Source organism: Callorhinus ursinus, unplaced genomic scaffold (assembly GCF_003265705.2).
Source record: "Callorhinus ursinus isolate GAN/ISIS: 27379988/994484 unplaced genomic scaffold, GSC_fseal_2.0 scaffold5, whole genome shotgun sequence".
Taxonomy (NCBI): Eukaryota; Metazoa; Chordata; class Mammalia; order Carnivora; family Otariidae; genus Callorhinus; species Callorhinus ursinus.
In genome coordinates this window covers 78,768,444-78,789,801 of record NW_027397067.1, presented here as the reverse complement: position 1 = coordinate 78,789,801, position 21,358 = coordinate 78,768,444, and the positions used below count along the sequence as shown (strand labels likewise).

At 51.9% G+C, this 21,358-nt stretch overlaps 1 protein-coding gene across 2 annotated transcripts in view; it reads left to right on the top strand.

Moving 5' to 3' along the window:
• Positions 1-21,358, top strand: part of COL22A1 (collagen type XXII alpha 1 chain) — a 246,303-nt gene that overhangs the window by 206,337 nt on the left and 18,608 nt on the right. Inside the window, exons 50-56 of one of the 2 annotated variants that reach the window (XM_073893247.1) lie at positions 2,356-2,409; positions 6,798-6,851; positions 11,164-11,217; positions 15,386-15,430; positions 16,159-16,212; positions 17,978-18,031; positions 18,375-18,549. In XM_073893247.1, the coding sequence (XP_073749348.1) occupies positions 2,356-2,409; positions 6,798-6,851; positions 11,164-11,217; positions 15,386-15,430; positions 16,159-16,212; positions 17,978-18,031; positions 18,375-18,455 (396 nt within the window). In that variant the 3' untranslated portion in view covers positions 18,456-18,549. Of the gene's footprint in view, positions 1-2,355; positions 2,410-6,797; positions 6,852-11,163; positions 11,218-15,385; positions 15,431-16,158; positions 16,213-17,977; positions 18,032-18,374; positions 18,550-21,358 lie in introns of those variants that run through there. The other variant, XM_073893246.1, reaches the window with a different exon arrangement.

The window sequence follows — 21,358 nt, the reverse complement described above, 5'->3', positions numbered from 1 at the left end:
TGGCTGTGCTTGGAGCTGTCTGGGGTCCTGTTATTCCACTGTATACGTCAAACCAGAATATACTCCAGATTTTCTTAACGTAACTAATGAGTGTTGGTAGTTAAAAAAAGAAATAAGGAACGCTAAGTGGGACGTAGTAAAAAAAAAAAAAAAGACACATAAAAACTGAAAACATTACCATTATATTTTGAATTGAAACATACAAACCATTTGCCAATCTTTTTGACATAAAATGAAGGCCTTACTTGATTTGGGGTCCTCAGCATGGAGTCTCTTGTCATTATCCTTGTAAAAGGAACATCTACTCATTTACTGTTTGTTGCTCTTCTTAAGAGTGGTTTGAGACCGTAAAAACACCTGTGGAGCAATTTGAATGTAGAATACTGGATCCTGGATTGTTAGGATAAGTTTTTTTCTAAACTTTCATAGCTATCCTGTTACAGCGATCTGGATAGCGACTCATCTTTATAAAATATTTTTCAAGTGTTCACTTAAAAATGGTTCTTTTTCTTTTTCCACCTAGATTTAATAGGGTTACCTAATGAATAATTAAACTGTGTAATTTCCATAGCAAACCACAACTTGTACATTACAAACAGGTTTAGGAATGAGCATGTTGACTCCTTGCGCATCTTCAGCTCATCAGATGGAAGCAAAAAATCCCTAAACAGTGAATATGTTAGTCTCATGGGCCATGTAGTCTCTCTTGGAAAAACCAGCCCTGCTCTGGTAAGGTGAAGTCAGCCACAGACAATAGGTCAACAAAAGGCTTCTGATAAAACCTTTTTTTTGCAAAAACAGCAGAGGGCTGCATTTTGCTGACCAATAGCGGCTCCATCCCTAGGGTCTGTGGAACAATAGACATTCAGGAAGGAATCCAGGAAGCTCTATTATCAATATTTAAAAATCCCTAATGATGACTACTTGTTCCAAGTTGACCCAAAAATATCCACTCAGTTACGTGTTTGTAGGTTTTGTGATATGGGAGGTGGTGAATATTTTTGCTTTACTGTTGCCATTTTGTGTTGGTCTAAGTGGCATGATGGCTGGGCAACCTCAGATATCATGGGTCATCATGTTACAGAGATGCAGGGTATGCCAAATTGTTGTCAGGGCAAATGCATCACCTGAGCATTCCAGTTTCTAAAATTAAGAGTAAATCTTCAACCATGACTGCGTAAAGTGCTACTCCTTTTGATTTTGAGAAAAGGTTTTAACCAAGTAGTAGTAAACCTCAAACATGGTCTAATCTTCCTCAATTCCCAGGGGTCATGAAAAAGTTCTCATCTCTTGATGACGTATTATTAATATCTTCCATTTTCTTCAGGTGGGGAAGTAAGACTCAATTGTGGAGTTTTTATTGAGTTTAAGTAGCACTTCATAAAGGAAGTGTGCTTTGGGTCCTCTGATTGGACCCTTTTTACATGACAATATGTAAAATCTGCATAAATCTGAATTAAATATCAAAGTAGTTTTGCCTTTCGCTTTTCTTGCAAGAAGCTAACATCACAACCCTTAAGAATCCCTCACTCTGTGTGGCCTGTGGATGAGAATGTAAAACCTGACATCAGCATTTTATTACAGAAGGAACAGTGATAAGAGAGATTATAAAGTTGTAGGGGCTTCTGAACATGGTAGAGACACAGATGACGTCAGAATGCTCATCCAGATAGACGTGACGACACTGATGACATCATCTGATGTAAAACTGTGGTTGGCAGTGATGTGTATCTTTGGTGAATAAAATGCAAAATGAAGTATGAATTAATGTGGTTTGGCAAATACAGTCTTTCAAAACACAAGCTCTGTTTCATGGGGGAAAGTGATACTAAAAGCGAGCTACTGGTGGTAAAACGTGGTTTGGGACCCTCCAGACAAGAGGATGGTAATAATAGACCATCTGTTCAGGCCCTGGTCAACTTTTCACTTGCCTCGGGTCCTGTGTGCACAACAGCTCCAGATGCTCTGGTCTTGGGCCGCGTGGTGAGGACCAGAATTTCAGGCAGTGTAGGGACAGAGTGCAGATCTGGACCCAGGTCTTGTGGACCCCAGAACCTGAATATCTTCTTCCCCCCAGACTTCTCCATCTTTAACTCCCCCCGAGTCTATGTCATATAGCCAAAATGAGACCCTGTCTGCACACCCACCTGCGTGATTGTGCTCTGCCTGGGGCACCACCTCCATGGTGGTGGTGGTGGGGGAGAGGCAGTGCCTGGGAAGCCAAGAGGCAGAAGCACCCATTGCTTCTCGCCAAAGACTCCTTCCAGTCCGTGAAGGCAATTCTATGTGAGATCATGTACTTCCAGAAAAGCCGATCTAGGATTTAATGGTGTTTTTATGTCTTGGATCTTTTAGGGGAAAGAAGGTCCTCCTGGCCCCCAAGGTCCATCTGGATTACCTGGAATCCCAGTAAGTGGCATTTAAAAAAAACTGGTTTCTCCACTACAAAAATGAGCAAACAAAAATAGATTCCACCACTGTTAAAGCAAGGTATGGTCCCTAGGGGAGTTTCCAGGGCTCCAGAAAATGAGAAGCATAATCACTGACCAAAGCCAGGTATGTTTTTGGTGGGGGTCAGTCTTGGGCTCATTCTTTCACGCAGTCGGTGCCCTTGTTGACTTGTGTAGATGGTGTTTGCCTCCGTCCATGCACACATCCGTGTATGTATGGAGTTGAGACAGCACACACACACACACACACACACACACACACAGGCGTGCACAGCGGTGACAGTTCACGCTCTGCGGTAATAGAAACAGTTTCTGTTTCCCACACTGGTGTTAAATGTTCATGTGCTCATTAAGTTTTACATAGGCTCTACCCGATAAATATACCATAATATATATGATCATTTCCTCTGTGGCCTCAGAAATTGTACAGTTATTGGAGAAAACTATAATAAGCTCGTTCGCATGCGTGGCCCTTTTCCGTTTTCTATACGATGGTCCACAAAGGTGGGGCTGACTTGTCAGGTACGATAATGTCTGAGGTTCTTGATACATACCGCCAGATTACTTTCTACAAATACTGTTCTGGACTTTCGCATTCACTGTACTTCCCACTGGGTTGGAGCTCTTCAGGGTGTTAGTAATAAGGCTGGTCCAGCGAGGCCATGTGCTACCTTCTCTGTGGAGAATGAATCCCTGTGGGGCTCATGGTCTGGCCTGGGCCGACTGCCGGGGCCTCTGCTGGCCACAGCCTCCCACCCCTGCCCTGCATGGTGATGATGGGTTTTATTGCAGCCATACTGGCTTCATTTTGGTTCCTAGAATGCTCTGCATCCTCTCCTCTACAGACCACAGAATTTTGCACATGCATTTTTGTCTACACAGAATGCCCCTTCCTCACCTCTTGCACCAGTTGATGCCTTTGATTCTTCCCATCCCATCTCAGGCATCAGCCCTGGAAAGTTCTCTCTGTTCCCCCAGGCTGGGGCAGGCTCTCCTAGTTTCTTTTCCTTTCTTCCTGAGCACGCGTCTGAGCTGTAGTCACATCTTTATTTGTGTAATGGTTTGATTAGTGACCACCACCTCCATTATGCAGTGGTTGATTTGCTCATTCAACCAGCTCTTTAGGAGCCTACTGTTTGCTAGACCTGGGGACAACAGAGAGGAGTGCCTGCTAATCATGGGGCGAGGCTCTAGGCCATGGGTTCTAGAACACCACCAGGCTTTTGCTTCCCACACATAGTGAACACTCAGCAAATAGTAATTAAAGGAACAGGTGGATGAATGAACTGTTTTACGAGAGCCCTCCCTCCTGGAGTAGCTGATACGTGCCCCCATCAACCCAGGAGGCATTTCCCGGGCACCATCGGTGGTGCTCCCTACAGCCACGCAACCCCGAGGTTAAGTAACCTGTGCAGGGATGTGAAACCCTTTTGGTCTGAATGGCAGCCCGGTAGCCTAGCCTGTGCTGGCAGCTGGGAAGAACTGACTGATTTAATTCTAGCAATGGTGAAGCTAGGGAGAGAAAGTCCCGGTTTGGCTTTTGTGCCAACCCCTTATCACTAAAGTCATAGCGTGCAGGAGAAGAGAGACCTGACTTTAGGTGTGATTGTGTATACTATGCAGACCCCAATCTGTGGCTCAAACCTAAGCCAAGCCTGGGCGTGTGCCTCCCTGATGTCCCGTGAATGGACCCTGCTTTCCTGTCTCTCACCCCACCCCCACTCACAGCCTCCCTGAACTCCTTTGCTTCTTCCATACCATTCCTGCCTCAGAAACGCTTCCTCTCCCTCTGCCTGGACAGTAAGAATCCTCATCGCTTTCTTGTGCGTGATGCTCACCCCCTGGTGGGCTCCGTGCAGAGAGCCTTCCGCACATGTACCCCATGCCTCGGGCCCCCTCAGCAGTTCATCCTGGGGTCCCAGCTGAAGGTTTTCTCCAGGAGGCACCCTGAGCCCCCCCAGTGGCTTACGTAGAACTCTGAGCTGTGTTTCAGGAGCACTCAGCCCCTGTGCCATCACAGCACTGAGGGTGTGCAACAACACACACCTGTTCATTTCTGTCCACCTGCGCCTCGCCCTTGCCAGCACAGCGCCAAGTACTGACCCAGGCCAGCATGCGAGGTACCAGAAGGACCCAGCCCTCATCCCCCCTAGCGTGCAGCCTGAAGTCTCATGGAGAAGCCAAAGAGAAAAAGAAGAAACCATTGACACAAAGCATGATGCGCTGTATGATAGAGGGGGACCCATGGGCCACAGAGCCCAGGGGTGGATACCCAAGCCAGACCCGAAGGGATATCTGGGGAGGTGACACTCAAGGAGAGTGTTCAAGGTCAAGTAAGTAGTCTGGCAAAGAAAGATGAGAAGGGGCAGGAAGAAGGCCTTTCAGGTAGAAGGAGCAACATATAAAAGACACAGACGTATTTACGTGTAGGAACTGGCTATAAGAAACGTTGAACGTTAAGAAGTGGCTTCCACGTCTGGTAGGGGCTGTGAGGGATGCAGTGCAACCTTCTGCGGACACTCGCTGAGCACCCACATGATGTTTTATGAGGTGGAACAACAACCTCACCATTTATTAAGCACCAGCTATGCGCCACGCTCTGTACCAGAAAGACCCTATATATTCCTCGCCTGCAGGAGGTGGGAGTGTCCCTGCAATTTATTGAAGGTGCAGAAACAGGCCCTGAGATGTTGAAGGTGTCAGCAGCCCATCAGCTAGGGGCAGCCCTTCTCTCTTGCAAAGCCACGTTTCCTTCTCACGCGATTCGCTAGGCCACACTCAGCCCACCTTTGCATTTCCCCTAGTGGTGCTCATGCCTTTCCCGGCGACCTCATGTCTGCGCCAGGAGTCCTGGGGTCTCCTGCCAGCCTCCAGCCAGAGTTTGCAGGTCTGCCCATGTCTCTTCCTGCGGCATTGGCTTTGTCTTCCGTGCACGGGCTGTGCTGCATGCCTGGGGAGGAGTGGTTTCGGGGTTAAACTCTTATTTGAAAAGAGGATCAGTTACAAGGGCACCTGGGTGGCTCCGTTGGTTAAGCATCTGATTCATGGTTTCAGCTCAGGTCATGATCTCAGGGTCGTGGGATAGAGCCCCGCGTCAGGCTCTGCGCTGGGTGTAGACTGTCTCTCCCTCTGCCCCCACCCCCATCCCCCTTTCTCTCTCCCTCTCTGGGAAAAAAAAAGAATGCAAAAGAGGATCAGTATAGCCTGGCCTTGGCAGCAGCCCTGTAGGTGTATGTGGTCAAGGCGGCTGTGCCGGGAGCAGCGTTCGTGAAGAGTTACGGGTGCCATTGAGCATCGGCCAGCAGCCCAGGTGGCCAGTAAACTTAGATTCCTGTCCCCAGTGGCTTCCCAGCAGTGCCAAGCCGCTGACGTTGAAGGCACTGATGAGGAATCATGCACGGTTTCATGAACGCCTGCAGCAGGAGGAGCCCCATTGCTGGGGCCGTTTGTCGATGCCTGGTTTGTTCAGCCTTGCAAGCAGGAGCATTGGTTCCGAGCTGCCTGGAGACTCTGCGGGGCAGGATTGCCATCTCTTTTTAGAAGGGAACTGAGGAGCTCAGAATACCAGTACCTTGTCCAAGATCATATGCCTAAGTAGTGCCGGCAGGGTTCAGACCTGGCCTGGTTTGACTCAGTTTCCCCTCTGCCCTGCTGCCTTGTGGCTTTCTTTCCCCAGACCCCACCCAGTGCAGGTGGCCCAGGATTGGAACCCAAGTCTGTGTGATGTCATAGTCATTGTTCAGAATTATTTTCCTGTTTGCAGAGACTCCTGAAGAATACTGGTCTCTTGGATTAACACGAGGCTTCTGGCGCCCTCCCTTAGAGCAGGAGGTTGGTTACAGGAGGGGGACCACAGCTAGATTTCACGGAGAGAAAGGCCAAGTGTCCATGCAGGATCCTTGCTGTCATTCTCTGAGCCCCTGTATGTTCCTGGGGCTGTGCCCCGTGCTCTCCTGCGTTTCCTCACCATCTCTGTCGGAAGCCGCATCCTTACCTCCTCAACGCTACGCTCAATCCAGGAGGCCCAGCTATGAGGAGCCGTTGTCCTAAGTTCGACTTCAGGAAATGTCCAGTCCGGGGCTTCTTTAGATTAATAGCGCTGAAAATGATGCTGTTGCTATTCATTGCTTTTCCACTCTGTGCCAGGCTCTGCGGATCAGAGATCCAAGCCAGAGTTGTGGTGTTGGGAAGGAACCACAGAGTCAAACCAGTTCTGTCTCTGGACGCGCTCCCGGGGCCCTTAGGGGCGGCTGTGGCCATGCACTAGGTGTGCACCCCCAGCAGAACCCCATCTTTCCACCCAGCACCCTTGGCCAGAGATAATGAGTAATTTGATTTCTCTTGCAGGGAGAAGAAGGGAAGGAGGGCAGAGATGGAAAACCAGGTCCCCCCGGCGAGCCGGTAAGGGCCTCTGAATTTCTTACAATTGTACAGGCCAAATGAATAATTTCTCAGCAACATCCGCTCTATGTCGAGGAGCTACTGTGACTCAGGCATAGTAAGAGTTACTTCATTTATTTTTCCTGACCACCCTGCAGGGTGAACACTGCTGTCCCCATTATACAGCGGAGAAAACTGAGGCTCAGGGAGGTGAAGTGATGGGCCCAAAGTCACACGATGGGCTGGTGACAGAATCAGAACCTGATCCCAGGGCTCTTGCCCATCCTCTGCATTTTTTTTCTTACTGCCCCGTGCAGCCTCCATCCCGTTGACTTGGGAGGGGAGCTGGGGCAGGTGAGGCCCCGCTGGGGTAGAAACCTGATGCCTGAAAGCCTGTTATCCCTACGGAAGCCCTGAGCTTCTCCCATCGGCTCCAGGTGATGGGAGTTGGCCCTTTCTTCAATTCTGGTGTAGAGCTGTAGGGTTGGTTTTGTTTTGTTTTGTTTTTCCTTTTTCTTTAATGTTACCTGTCCAGGACACACAGTGAGGCAGACGGAGTGCATGCGACAAGTCTCTGCCTCAGTAGCTGTCGGTTGGAAGTGTGAGGGCTTTCTGCGCACCCAGATCTGTGACCTCATCGTGGTCCTGCCACAGCTGGCCATTGTTCTCCCCTGTGGGTCAGGGCCCGTGGTGATGGCCCCTTTGTCTCCCCAGATCCCTTCCACAGCCTCAGCCTCGAGGGGAAGCTGGAAGGTGGTGTCTGGGCTTCGAGACCCGGCTCCCCACATGCCCACCAGTAGGAGCGTAGTTAGTGATGGGGTGCACCCGCTCGCATACTAAGCAGCCCCGAGGAAGTAGGAGGACGCCCCCCAGACACAGACATGAAACTCCTCCAAGATGGATTGTTAAGTAAAAAAGCAAAGTTACAGAGCGGTGTGCTTAGCCTGCCCTATTTTGTATAAAAGCGGGCCTATGTGTATTTTTCTAGTGTTTACATGATGGCAGTCCGGGGGACTCCAAAAGCACCTCTAAAGGTCATCACCATCCACGGTAGGGTGATTCTGGGCAGAAGGGGCGCAGGGACGCAAAGGCAAATCTATGCTCTGTAGTGAGTGACTTTATTGTGGAGCTGTTGGTAGGCGTTGCCTGCTGATAACATGTAATTTAAAATGAGCTGAAATATTTTATGCCAAAATGACAAGCACAGCCAGAAGTAGACCCTGGCTCCAGATGCTGGCTCCACTCCAGACCGGCCCCAGGGCCTGGGGTGAGTTGGGAAGCGTCTCCGAGATGCTTTTTCAATAGAACGAGAGTCATAGTAGCAACTCGCTAGAGTTGCTACAGAATCCAGTGAGGTGAGAAACTGGTGGAAGGCATCAGGCTCGTCTTACTGTTGATTATTTCACCAACTGTCCTGGCTATAACTCCTGGTGAGGTCAGGGCTGCAGAGCCCTTAGAGCCACGGCGTGGGATAACATAAAATTTTCTACAGTGAGTTTTATGTTCCATTTAATTTGCTTGGTCATAAACTATTATGACTCGTTCTGCAGCTTATGCAACTTGCCAGAAGCACCTTCGTTAACATTTTTCAGCTTTGCCAGATGCTGGAACCAGAATACACTGCTGAGAGCAAAAGAAAGTGCTCGTGGCAGCGAGCAGAGTCCAGAGCGCCTGCCAAGCCGCTGGAGGCTGAGGCCCAGCAGAGTGGTCCGTGGCGGGCACATGGCAGTTAGCAGGGTGAATATGTGGGGGGCGAGAGAGGACAGATATTGCCACCGGGCGCCCACCTAGGGTTGGGGTACTGATGCTTTGTTATATTTTCCACTGTCATCCCCAGAAAATCCCCATGGGGCATGGTGTCATTATTGCCGCAGATGAGGAAACGCACAGAGAGGTTAAGTGGGCTGGCCAAGGTCACACAGCGGGTAAATGAAGCTGCCAGGACTCACGCCCCAGAGGCTGACCCCAAAGGTCAGTACTGCAGAAGAGGAAGTCAGCTTTTCTGCGGGAGTGTTATTCTGAGAGCTGACATTTATGGTACGGGAGGATTGGGGCCCATGGTCTTCATTTGGTCTGTTTATGGATCACCTCCTCCAGGTAGGCCTCAGGCATAGAGCAGTATGAGACCAGGTCTGTTCTGGGTACATGGAGGGGATGTCAGTCCCTGAGAAGGCAGGGCTGGTCCTGCTGGAAGAGGTGGCCCAGCAGCTCCCACCCAGGGGCGTGCCAGAGTCCTCCAGGCAGGCATTCTGGAACCTCAGCATGTGACCAGTGTGATGTCTTCTCTGTCTGAGCTGCTTAGGAATCTGGCATAGGAATGAATGGTGTCAGGTCGCGTGAAAGCAGCCCTTTTAGAGACAAAGATTAGGTTGCAGGTGGGGTCTTTGGGAAGTGACCTCAGGAAGCACCGAGGGCAGGAGGAAATGAGACAAGCAGAGAAGAAAAGCCACGGACGTCAGGCGAGTGAGGCAGGCAGCCGGGCCACGGTCACTGCAGACCCTCTGAGAATTGGTGAGGAGCACACTTGCCGTCTTACTCCTACCCCGGCCAGGCTGTTCATCCGTCCATAGACCTAAAGCCCTTTTGAAATTGAGGATTGCTCCGGGAGGCAGCAACTTGCACATTAACTTGCATACCTCGGTGTCGTGCACCCCGGAAGGCTGATCTGTGCATGGCCCACCGCCTGGGCGGGAACTGTTCAGTGCTGACAGGTGCCTTCCTCGGTGAGCCCAGGGGACCTGCTTGGGAAGCAGCATTTACTACAGGTAGTAGGTAGTCCGTCTTCACGTTGGCGTAGTCCTTCAAGTTCCTCTATGTTAGGGACATGGATGGACAGACAGACAGCCGTAGATAGATACGTGAATAGATGTTGGATGGATGACTGGATGTGGGTAGAAGGATGTGTAGATACATAGGCAGCTGTCTGAGTTGTGTGTTGTGTAATCTTTATCAGGAGACATTTGAGCTATAATTATGGCGTAGGATGATGTACGGAGACTCTAGAGCCAAAATACGTGGATTAGAACCCCAGCAGTGTGACATTGAGCAGATCCCTCAACCTCTCTCTGCGCCTCGGTGTTTTGCCCGGTGGGTAACAATGGTGCCTCCCTCATTGGGTTGTAGTGAGGACCCAGCGACTTACCATGGGAGGCACTCATTCTGTGTCTGGAATGTGGAAATCCCTCAAGAGTTGCTGTGAGTTACCATTTTCCTGCTGGTGACTTGGACCAACGATGGCCATGTCACTTGACTGTGGAAAGCATGGAACCAGGCTAGGCCGTGTACCCTCAGTCACAGAGTCCCATGAGGGCGACTGTGCTGAGTTTGCAACTGAGAACAGATCCAGGGAAGGGAAGGGACACCGAAGACCACGCAGTGATGCTTGGACCAAACACACAAACCTGGAAGTTAGAGCTCTGTGTGTCCTCCTTTCTGAGATTTCCCCTCCAAATCCAAGGACGCCCCTCTCCCCCTCCTACCCTGCTCTTGGGCTCCGTCTGATCCTTGGGGTTTATAAGCTGTGAAAAGGAGTGGAAATTGGGGGTGGGATTTGCCCTCCTGTCACAGTGAAGGTGGGGCCAGGTGCTGCCCCATCTTTCGTCAGTCTGACAGGCCCTGTCACCATCTCCCTGCCCCTCCACACTCCCACGCTGACCACATTGCTTGGACTCAGCAGCCAGGCCCATTGGCTGTTATTTGTGGCTGGTTCTGCCCACGGCAGCACAGGGATGCTGGTGGTGAGAACTTTGAATAGCCTGAGTGTCCCCATAACTCCGTGGAGTTAAGAGAAGCTGGACCAGGGAAGAGAGGGGTAGATGACAGGCTTCCCTGTCCACGGGAGCTGGTGGATGAGAAAGACATCCTTTGGGGTGGTGCACCCAGCTGGGATTCAGTCTGGCTGTGCTGTTCATTAACTCGGCGAAGCGCTGTTCATTAACTCGGTGAAGCACTAGCTTCTTGGAGCCTCAGTGTCCCCTGGTGTCACATGCGATAGTTGATGGCTGCCCTAGGTGCTTTTGTGAATGAGTACAGAGTCATTCATAACGAGGATGTCTGCATGACTCTGCATCCAGACCAGAATGCTTCTGAGGACGATCAGGGCCCACTAGGAACAGTGGGTTCAGAGACCGCACCTGTGCAACCAACACGGTCCGAGGAAACCAGGAGCAGGGTCGCTGGGTACACTGGCGTGATTCGTGGGCACTACAGTGGGGCACAGCGTCCGCGGAGGTGGTCGGCGGGGGTCAGAAACGGGCTGGCAGAAACGTGACAGGCACCAAGCAGGGAGATCCTTATGACGATGGCCCCAAACTCTTCTCTTCTTTACTCTCAGGGCAAAATGGGAGAGCCTGGTCTGCCAGGACTGGAGGGAGCCCGAGGCCCACCTGTAAGTGCCAGTGTGTGTGTGTGTGTGTGTGTGTGTGTGTGTGCGCACGCGCGTGTGTGCGTGCGCGCGTGCACATTGTCCATGTAGTACACAACCATCAGCCGCATGGCTCATATGCTGTGCCTGTCCCACCCTGGATTTCCAGAAGTACCTCTGTTCCAAGGCGTCGGCGCCTCTACGACGTAATAAATTCAGTTCTTTCACCAGCGTGGCTATAAAATGTATTTTCAAAATTACAACCATTGTTGCCATGTTGTTATTCTAAGTTTTCTTTGTTCTTAACCTCTTTAGTATGATTTTAATGGGCTTTCTCCGGATGATAGGACCTAAAAATAAATCTTAATTTTGAACACTTTCCATGGCTAAAAATTTTTTCCCCCAATTATAAAAGTAATCCATTCTCACTGTATACCAATGACAACGATGGTAATGATACAAAAAGAATAAGAAAAATAATGTTATAGAGAATATAATAGAGTTACTCGTAATTCTGCAACACAGAGGTAAAGCTCTGTTAACATTTACATATATTTTTTCCAGATCTTAGGAATGTATGTATGAAGTCTGTATGAATTCTGACTCTTTTCTATGTATGAATTCTGACATTTATATTTATATAGCCATCTATTTCCAGCTTCCAGGCTAGTGTACATGTAAACATGCATAGATAATTTTTCTATAAAAATGAGTTGTATATTTTGGGGTTGGGTTTTTTTTTTTTTTTGCTAAATGCTTTACTTCTTCATAATTTAAAAATTGTTTACATAATCCCATAAATTTGTTTTTAGAAAAAAATATCTTATTTTTAATGACAATCCTAAAACACACTTACCTGGCAAGAAGTAGGAGATCAAAGTGCCACTTCTATTTCCTTAATGTATTTTTCTGTGAAAATCAATAACTCACCTGGCTAGCATTCAGTAGGAAGGAACTGAAACACAAAAATCAATTTCCTTTTTCCTAAATCTCCTTGCCTTTCACCTGATTGTACTAGGAGAGCAAATCTAAGAGGGGAATACTACCTCCTGTGTTAGAATTCAAACACGGAATTCGTGGCTGTTTTGTCTTGTTTTTTTTAAGGTGGTTCCTGGCTTATTGGAGGAGAGGGTCTTCCTTTTAGCCAAGGGGATCCATTTGCTGGGACCCACATTGAGGCAAGACCCATTTCCCAGTTGAGACTTGCAAGGAATCCTACCTCAGTGCAGGGGCAGAAGCTAGAGACCCAAACAGGTGAAAGAAGACCCAGGTCCTCTGGCTGGCAAGGTGTAGGTCAGAGAGCCAAGCTTGGAAGAACCACACAGTCTTTGAGATAGATAAATGTGGGTTCAGCTTTCCCTTCGTCACTCACTTTCATCAGGGGACCGTTCTGAACCTCTGTTTCTTCTTCTATGAAGTGGGGATCGGAATGTCTCCCCCTTCTGCAGGGTGGTTGTATGCATTAAAGGAGATGATGGAAGGTACAATTATCAGCCAAGTGCCTGGCACAGTCTGTTAAGCTCCCTTAGTTGGTGTTTCTGTCCATGATCATACGGGAGGAGAGCACACCAGGGTCCCGGCTCTGAGCTGGCTGGACTGGGGATTCTAGTGTCTTTGAGGACAGTGCTGGGACCCAGGCAGGCCCTGCCCCTCTCCAGGGAAAGAAAAGTGGCCCGTTTTGAACAGTGGTGAGCACAGTTTATCTCTTATTCAATGCTGATGGCAACTCTGCAGAAGTAGGGTCTATCCTCATTTACAGATGTGGAAACTGAGTCCCAGTGAAGAGAAGTAAAGCACCCAAGATCCATAGCTACAAGGTAGGGAGCCATGGCTCTCTTCCATACCTGACTCCAAAGTCGGCCTTAATGGTACATGAGGCCCTTTTCCATAGATTAATTCTGCAAAGCGATGCCTGGCAGGTACTTTATTCTTCTTAGTTTATAGATGATGTTAGGACTCTAAGGGGAAAGCTGACTTCTCCAAGGTACAGTGGTTGAATCTGGGATCAAATCCGAGCTGACTTCCTTTACCTCCTCCTCCGCCCACTACTGACACTTCCTGGCTACTGTGTGACAGGCCTGAATCAGGTGGCAGTGGCTCATCTCATCCTTACTGTAGCCCAACAGACAGGGGACACCTCCCCGCGTTACAGCTGAGGCCCCCGAGGCTCAGAGGGGGGAGGTGAAATGCAGCCACTTAGCTGGGGGCTTTGCAGGGGTGTGAAACGTCTGGCGGGGCTCCTGACCTCCTTTGTCCCCTGCATCTCTTGACCTCTGAGAGCATGCACCTGTCACCGCACCACCTGCTACTTGCGAAGCATCCCCAGAGCCCCCCTCCCAGAGGCAGGAGAGGTCATACTTTCTTATTTCCTACGTCTGGAGAGGCAGGCTAGAGAACACATCTCCAGGGTAAGAACCCCCACATAAGAGAAGCCGCTAGGTTGTCTCTTTTCAGATGGCCAGGCCCTGGTGTGGTCTTCTCCCCAGCAGAGTCTTCATTTGCTTTTTGGAACCAGGACCTAAAATCAGGGCATAAGGTCAGAGAAGAGCCTGGCAAGGTCAGCCAGGAGGTATTTGGCCTTGGCCCCGGAGGGTCCGATTTGGCCACAAACCGCTGCGTCGTTGAGTTGGGGGGTGACCTTGAGGAGGGCGTGCTTTGCAGAGAGACAGACCTGGGCTTGAATCACGACTCTCCTGCTTCTAAATGTGCTAGAGAGGCCTGAGCCTCCTGTTTCTTACAGAAAGTGGGAGAAATAAGATGCATCTCCCAGGACCCTGTTACAGGGCGGTGAGAGCACCGAACCTGCAGCACAGGATGTGGTAGGGGCTCCACGAGAGGGTTTTCCTCCTCCCCTGCTACTGCCCCGCTCCCTCCCCTCCCCACTGTGGGCAAGGAGCCAGGACAGGCCCTCAGCCCAGTCTCTCCTAACCACTTCCCTGTGCCGCATCGGCCCGTCTGTATCTGTGTGAGGGTGCTGGACAAGGGAGATTCACGCCAGGCCCCACCTCAGGGGCCCCCTGACTCTCTGAGCTATGTGCACAGGCATCTGCCCGCCCAGGTCCCTGCTCTGTGCCAGCCTCTGGCTGGGGACCAGCTGGCTAGGGCACTCAGGGATATAGGAGCTCAGAGCGGTGCTCTGACAAGGATGCCTAATGACAAAGGTACAAGGAGGTCCTTTGAGAGTGACCATGTGAGCAGTGAGGGAGATGGAGTTGGGGACAGGAGGCTGGTAGGGAGGAGGCCTCCAGCCAGGAGCAATGTCCCAGTGAGCAAGGGATCTGCCAGGAAGAGAGGACACACATGAAGCAGGAAGGGAGGTGTGGAGTGTGCAGTCCACCGAGGACACTGGGTCTGGGACGTGGCGCAGTGAGGTGGCCAGGTGGGCAGGCGCCCCTCAGGTGGAGACCATGAATGCCCTGGGTCTCAGCAGGTGGGGAAAGCGTTCTGAGACCAGGGTTGGAGAGAGGCCATTCCCACCTGTCAGGAGTAGAACCCCAGACCAAGCAAGGAGAACAGTGGAGAAAGGGTCGGAGCAGAGCCGCTGGATCTGAATCAGATTATCTTCTGGCTCTGGGACTCTGAGCAGGTATTTTCTCCCTCAGAGACTCAGCTTTCTCATGTGTGAAAGAGGGATTATTACGCAATCAGCTTGATCTGGCTGTTAGAAATGATCATGTCAGCTCTGCTAACAGCTTCTGCTCAGTTCCCAGGGCTTGGTGCTCGAGTAATAGATCACCAGGTTGCTGTTATGTGCAGGGAGGCCTAGCACCGTGGCCCAGGACGAGGGTGTTGGGTGGGACCGGCCAGGAACAGCCAGCCCCAGGAACAAGGAAGGCACCTGAGACCCATCTCCGGGGTGAAGGCAGTGTTGTTGTCTACAAGGGAAGCACCTGCCCCGGGGGCCAGGCCGAGGGGTTGCAAGCCAGGTGGTGTGAGATCGGGAAGATGAAGCTCAGGAGACACGTAGAGTGACCCCTCGACTCAGGAGCATTTGCGGGGTTAGCCCTGCAGCTCCGCCCTGGTGCACCTGATCATCCTGCCCTCCAGCATCCAGGGCCTGGCCTAGCCGGGGGTCCAGAATGGGAGGCGTCCAGGGAGCCACAGTGAGCGGGGGCCAGAGTCGGCTGGACCATCACACCACTTCTCACCTTATCAGCCTGCTCTTGGGTGGAATAACTTCTCTTTCTTCTAGGGCTTCAAGGGACACACCGGCGACTCTGGCGCACCCGGTCCCCGGGTAAGTGGGCGTCTAGCCGTGAGGGTCAGCCCAGGCGGAACTGAGTTGGTGCTTCTAGATGGGGGCGCTCCTGGCCGGGCAGGCCAACACAGCACCCGGTCCCCTGAGAGAAGACAGTGGACATGATGGGAAGCATCATCCCTAGTCGTGGTCTGGTTTTTCTAAATGTTTCTTTGGGGGCCAGACACTGAGGTGCGACCTATGTGACCCAATCAGCCTGGGGTCAGGGCACCCCTTTTTGGCTGTGCTGTGCACAAGCTGTGCAGCAGGCCCTGAGCTAATGTGGGGAGAGCTTTGGTGCGTCCTGGGTGGGGAGACCCCGGAGCCCACACTCTTACCCTTCAGCTTCTTCCCTGACCTTCAGATGCCCCAAACAGAAGGAACCTCAGAGGACCACCGGTTAGACCGCCGGCCGTGCTCTGTTTAGTGATGGGAAAGCTGAGATTGTCTGATGGGTCAGCGGGTGAGGAGGTAGAATTCCAAGCCTGTTTGCCTGACCCTTGGCTGGAGGTGTGCCAGCAGGTCAGAGAGGCACAGTAGGGTCCAGGCTCTTGAAGCTGGCTGTGGGGGCCCTTCAGACCCCGGCTCCACCCAGGACTCCATGGGGCTCTTTCTGGTGGGCCGTGCTCCTGGGTCTTTCCCCGGCCAGTTGTGCAGAGACCTGGCAGGTGGCATTCTGTATTCTCTTCCCTCACAGCAGGTGTTCTGTTTCTGCTTCCCCCTTTTAGGGAGAGCCTGGTGCCATGGGGCCCCCTGGCCGGGAAGGGTCACCTGGAAAAGATGTAAGTTGTGGGTGTCCTGTGGGGCCTGGCTGGGCCTGTGGAGGGGTAGAGAGAAAGTGGAAAGTGTGCATCGCTTAGGGGTCAGGAGAAACTACCAGGGGAGGGGGGTTGGTGCCTGCAGAGGCACGCGGAGGTGGATTCTCAGCACTGGTCAGTGCTGTCTCCCCTGCCAGCCCCTCGGGTCCTCCCTGGAGTCCTGAGGGGGCCCTGGGATCTGGGTGTCCGGCCTCACAGTCCGGTGCCTGTGGCACACGGTAGCTAAGGAGGCTTTGCTGACTTCATTGTGATCCAGCTGTTGGTATCCGTGGTGGCCTGTTGGGTCTGGCCTCACGTGGGCTTGAATTGCAGAGTGTCTCCCAGATTATTTCTCCAGCTTCACTGTTCTGCAGCCTCATGAACCCATCACGGCCATCAGTACCACGAGCCGTGTGGCACTTAATACCTCTCACCTGCTCTCACTGACTTGATGTAGGGATCAGGCAAGATGTCTTTTCCTCTAGTCATACAGACAGAAAAACCAAGACCCGGAGAGGTCCAGGGACTTACTGGTGGTCGCCCGGGCTGTCAGAGGTGGGAGGAGGCAGCCTGGGGCTGGCTCTGTCAACTCTGCACCCCGTGGGAGAGCAGACATCATACATGACATCCTACAGGGCCTGTCCGACATGTGTGGACAGCACTTGACCTCCTGGGAGTGGGTGTTTGGTCAGGAGCCTGGGCAGAGTGTCCTGGGACCTCATTACCTCTTTCAGGACCTGCCTTTAAACCCCGGTGAAGGGCATGCCGCCCGAATCTCTTGATGAGCATGGTCTTCTCAGCTGATCCGCCACCATGAGATGGTAGAGCTGGGAGGGGTCTTAGAGGAACTGCCACCCAGCTCCCATGTCTCTCCTCCCAGTAGCAGAGTCAGCTTGTTAAAACTTGTCACACCCTGTGTGCAGCTAAAAACAGAGCAGCTGCATTGACCTGGGCGGGGCCTCTCCCCGGCCCCGACCCCAAAGACACCCCGGCCTCTCAAGGCCAAAGAGCAGCTTGAAAATCCATCCCCCCTCAATTCAACTTACAACAGAGTGGGTGAAAGGAGCTCCCCAGGCAGGGGTGTGGCGGAGTTCAACTCCCCCCACAGGTCAGGCAGCATCTGGGACAGGAGCCCAGGATGCCAGATCAGGGGGCAAACGCTTCGTCCCCTCCTTCTCAGCCCTAGGTGTAACTCTCTTCATTGTAAAGCTCCATTTCCTAGAGTGGTTGAGTCTAGTCCATAAGGACCACGGCCACGCTTCAGTGTTTTCATTCATAACATGGGAGACTTATCCCATATGCCGTGACGCCACTCGGAAGATGAGGTGGTGCCGAGTCACCAGCACTTTATACCCTGCCAGGGGCCGGCTGCATGGGTAGTGTTTTTCTTACTCCAGTGACTGCGCAGCAAGCATGGGTCAGATCACTGTCCAGTGAGTCAGGAACAGAACTGTATGACGGCTTCTCTTCTCTGGTTGCTTCCCTTAGTTCAAGATGGCGCCACTGGAAATCACTGTGGGATCAGGTGCAAAATGTCAAAGCCAGAAAATAAATAAACCACGTGCGTGCATTTACTCATCTACGGGAGATGAGTCTGTCCGTACCTGGAACCTCCAGAGATTAGTGATGAAGCGTTTGGACAGCTAGCAGGTTCTCTTGGGGAACTAGAAGAAGTTTGGTCCACATTTGCAACTGTGTCTCTGTCCTTTCCAGGAAGCCATTCTGATAACATGATGTCTCTCTGTTCCAGGGTGATTCTGGACCCACAGGGCCACAGGGTCCCCAAGGAATGAGGGGGCCCCCGGTGAGTGTTTCAGCCTGTCACCACCGTGACATTTGGTTGGTTCATCAACCCTGGTGTTGTTTACAAATGGCAGTATGTCTTAGCAGGTGGAAAAGAGCCATGGCCCCAAGCCCCACTAGTGCCTCCTACTCACACCCCTGGCTGTTTTCTGGGACCACCTCCCCACAGTGCAGACAAGTGAAAGGGGCCACCTGGCATGGCAGGGGCCCTGGATGACTTCCCTTTAGGTCATTCTCTTATCTGCTGCGTGATCTGCATATCAGTTTGCTGGGGCTGTCGTAGCAAAGAACCACAAATTTAGTTGCTTCAACGACAAATGTATTCTCACAATTCTGGAGCCTAGATGTCTAAGAAATTTACTGTCTCACCATTCTGGAAGCCAGAAGTCCAAGATCAAGATGTGGGCAGCGTTCGCTGCTTCTGAGGGCCGTGAGAAAGAATCTCACTTCCATGCCTCTCACTTCGCTTCTGGTGCTTTCCCGGAAATCTCTGATGTTCCTCGGCTTGTGCAAACACGACCCTGATCTCTGCCTCCCTCTTGACTTGGTATCTTCCCTGTGGGCACGCCTCTATGTCCAAATGTCCCCCTTGTATAAGAAGACGAGTGGTGTGGGATTGGGGCCCACCCTGCTCCAGAATGACCTCATTAAGCTAATTTTATCCGCGTGACTTCATTCCCAAATAAGGTCCTATGCTGAGAGAGCACAGTTGTGATCCATGCTAATGATAAAAGGAATCGTGCAGAATTAAAATGGAAAGGAGATTCCCTTTCCAGCCCTGCCCCTACACCCCAGAGGGAGCCACTGTTACCAGCATCTTACGTGTATTTTAAACTACTTCCAACACACCTATAAGTGTATCGATAGAATACATGTTTGTTACACAGCACTTCGTCTTGGCGGCTGGCTTGTTTTGTATGGTGTATGTGTTTGTATGTATATTTGGAATGGGTATGGAGTAAACCAGTGAGTGGATAACACGTAACCTAGATATGTGTGGGCTTCCTGGGTCCAGGGTAAGCTGCTGGTAAGAGCTGTAGGTGGGATTTGAACCCAAGATTTTCTGACACCAAATGCAGTGCTCTGCACCTACTGTGGCTGTGTTCTTTGTCTTCAGGACCCTACAGGAGGCACCCGGGGTGGGTCTTAGGCACTGGAATGCCACATCTTTTTGGAGCTCACCAGAAGGAGCCACTTCCTCCCCTGATGGGGCCACAGTGGCTCACACCCTGCTCCCCACCCTAACTCAGCAGCCTGTGGGGGGACAGGGTTTCCAGACGCCTTCCACACCCACGGGCCTGGGTCCCAGGGGGCTGAGGAAGGGCACAAAGGACAGCCTTCAGACCAGGACGCGGGCCGCCTTTCAGCTGTGAGGCAGGAGTCCCCTGTGTGTAGTGATGAATACATTGTGTGCTGGGGGTTTGGCTCCAGGGTAACATCCATGCTCAGGAGCAGGGTATTCGTGCTTTCTGGGGTTTCCATCTCAGCCCTGGCTTCGTATTTCCCACTCTATAGTGGCAGCTTCCTGACCGTGTCCATTTCCTCTTTCTAGAATGTGGCGTTTGTTCATCTGACAGCATGCACCAGCTTACGGAGCTGAGTGGTGTGTTCTGCGTTCACTCTCCCATTGGTGGGGCCCACCTGCAGATCCTGGGGGCATCAGCACCATCCCGATATGCAGGGACCAGGAGGCTACCCCCAGTTTGGGCTCTTCACCAATGACGGTCCCTGGGGGCTGGCCCCAAAGCCCAGGCCCTCTGGGGCATGCATTCCCAGTGGGGGTGCTATCACCCCCAGGGGGCAAACATTGGTTCTTGGGATGCCGAAACCCCTTCCTCTTTATATATTACACACAGATATGCATGCAGACCAGAAACAGATATCCAGTAGAGCTGCAGTCTTAAACTTCCATACGGGATGAGGAGACTAGGCAGGAGTGTAAGCACAGAAAGTTGGAGAAACCCAGCTCTTGAGCCCATAGGCATGGAGTGGCGGACCCTGGGGCCCCTTCTGGCCCGTCATCAAGCTTCCTCCTCCAAGCTCTGCAGTTAAGCTGCGTCTTACTTGTTCTGTGGATGGGGTGAGTTCCTTCACCTCCCCTGGGCCTACTGCTTCTCTGGAAAGTGAGGGGAAGTTGCAAGATCCAGCAGTTAAATTGGTGAAATGATGGAATAGTGTTCAGCCCTCAGAAAGGGCCTGGTAGGTGGTTGGTGGTCACCCTGGGCTCCATGCTGGGCTCTGCTCCTGGAGGAAGGAGGGGGCTTGGCTCTGCCCCCCTCCAGTGTCTCCTGGCACAAAGTAATGCTCCGCAAATTCCTGACGAATGCCAGTGTGTCCAGGGGCACGGAAGAGGGAAGGGAAAGCCACGTGTGGGGATGAGCGAGGGCTCCAGGATGGGTGTGTGGGGGAGGAGGCCCAGGGCCTCATGTGCCACATGCAGGAGGCGGGGAAAACCCGAGGTCCCCAGAAGCAGTTTTGTGTTTTTCTATCTTGCCCCCATCAATTCTGAGGGACCATCATAAGGACTGGTAACCAACAGTAAACTGCTAGAGTTTGCCAAATACTTCCTTGAATGCATCAGAGGAGGGTCCAGTTTATGACTGATGACCTCTCTCTCACTCACTTGGAATTGATCGGCCTTCCGCAGTGAAGGGAAGGTTCCTAGCAACCTTCCATACCACCTTGAACCAGATGCTGAGTATAGGAAATTCTAGCAGTCCCAGTGCTAAGGACCACATGAGCATTTGCCTAATTCACTCATGGAGTTCTCCCCGAGCCCTACGAGGCTGGTGGTACTACTGTCCCTGCTCCCAGATGAGAAACGGAGGCACAGAGAGGTCAGGTAACTTGCCCTAGATCACACAGCAGGTAAGTGGCAGGGCCAGGGTTTGGACTCACATGCAGGCAGTCTGATTCAAATCTGCAGCTGATGTTCCCTTCTCGGGAAGATGGGAACTGGTAGGAGGGGGTCCGGGGCAGGATTTTGGAGCACAGAGCAGTTGAAGAGGGGTCTGTGGCTTCCATTCAGGACAAGTAGGGGATGAGGAGTGGCCTGCAGCCCAGGAGGGAGCCAGGTCCCAGCCCCAGCCGGCCTCCCGCGCCCTGACAGGTGACAGGTGGCCGCCCCGAGCTGCCCCTCCTGTGCCCTCCCCCTGTGTTGGCACCACATGCTAATGTGTCTTGGCCCTTAGCCTCCCTGCAATCCGGAGGGAGCAGGAGGAGAGAGATAATTACCATAGGGATGAGCCAAAGCACATATTTTTAGAAGGACACAGATGGGTTGGTGGGTGGGCGAAGGGAGGTGCCGGGAGGAGCCGCCACGCCACAT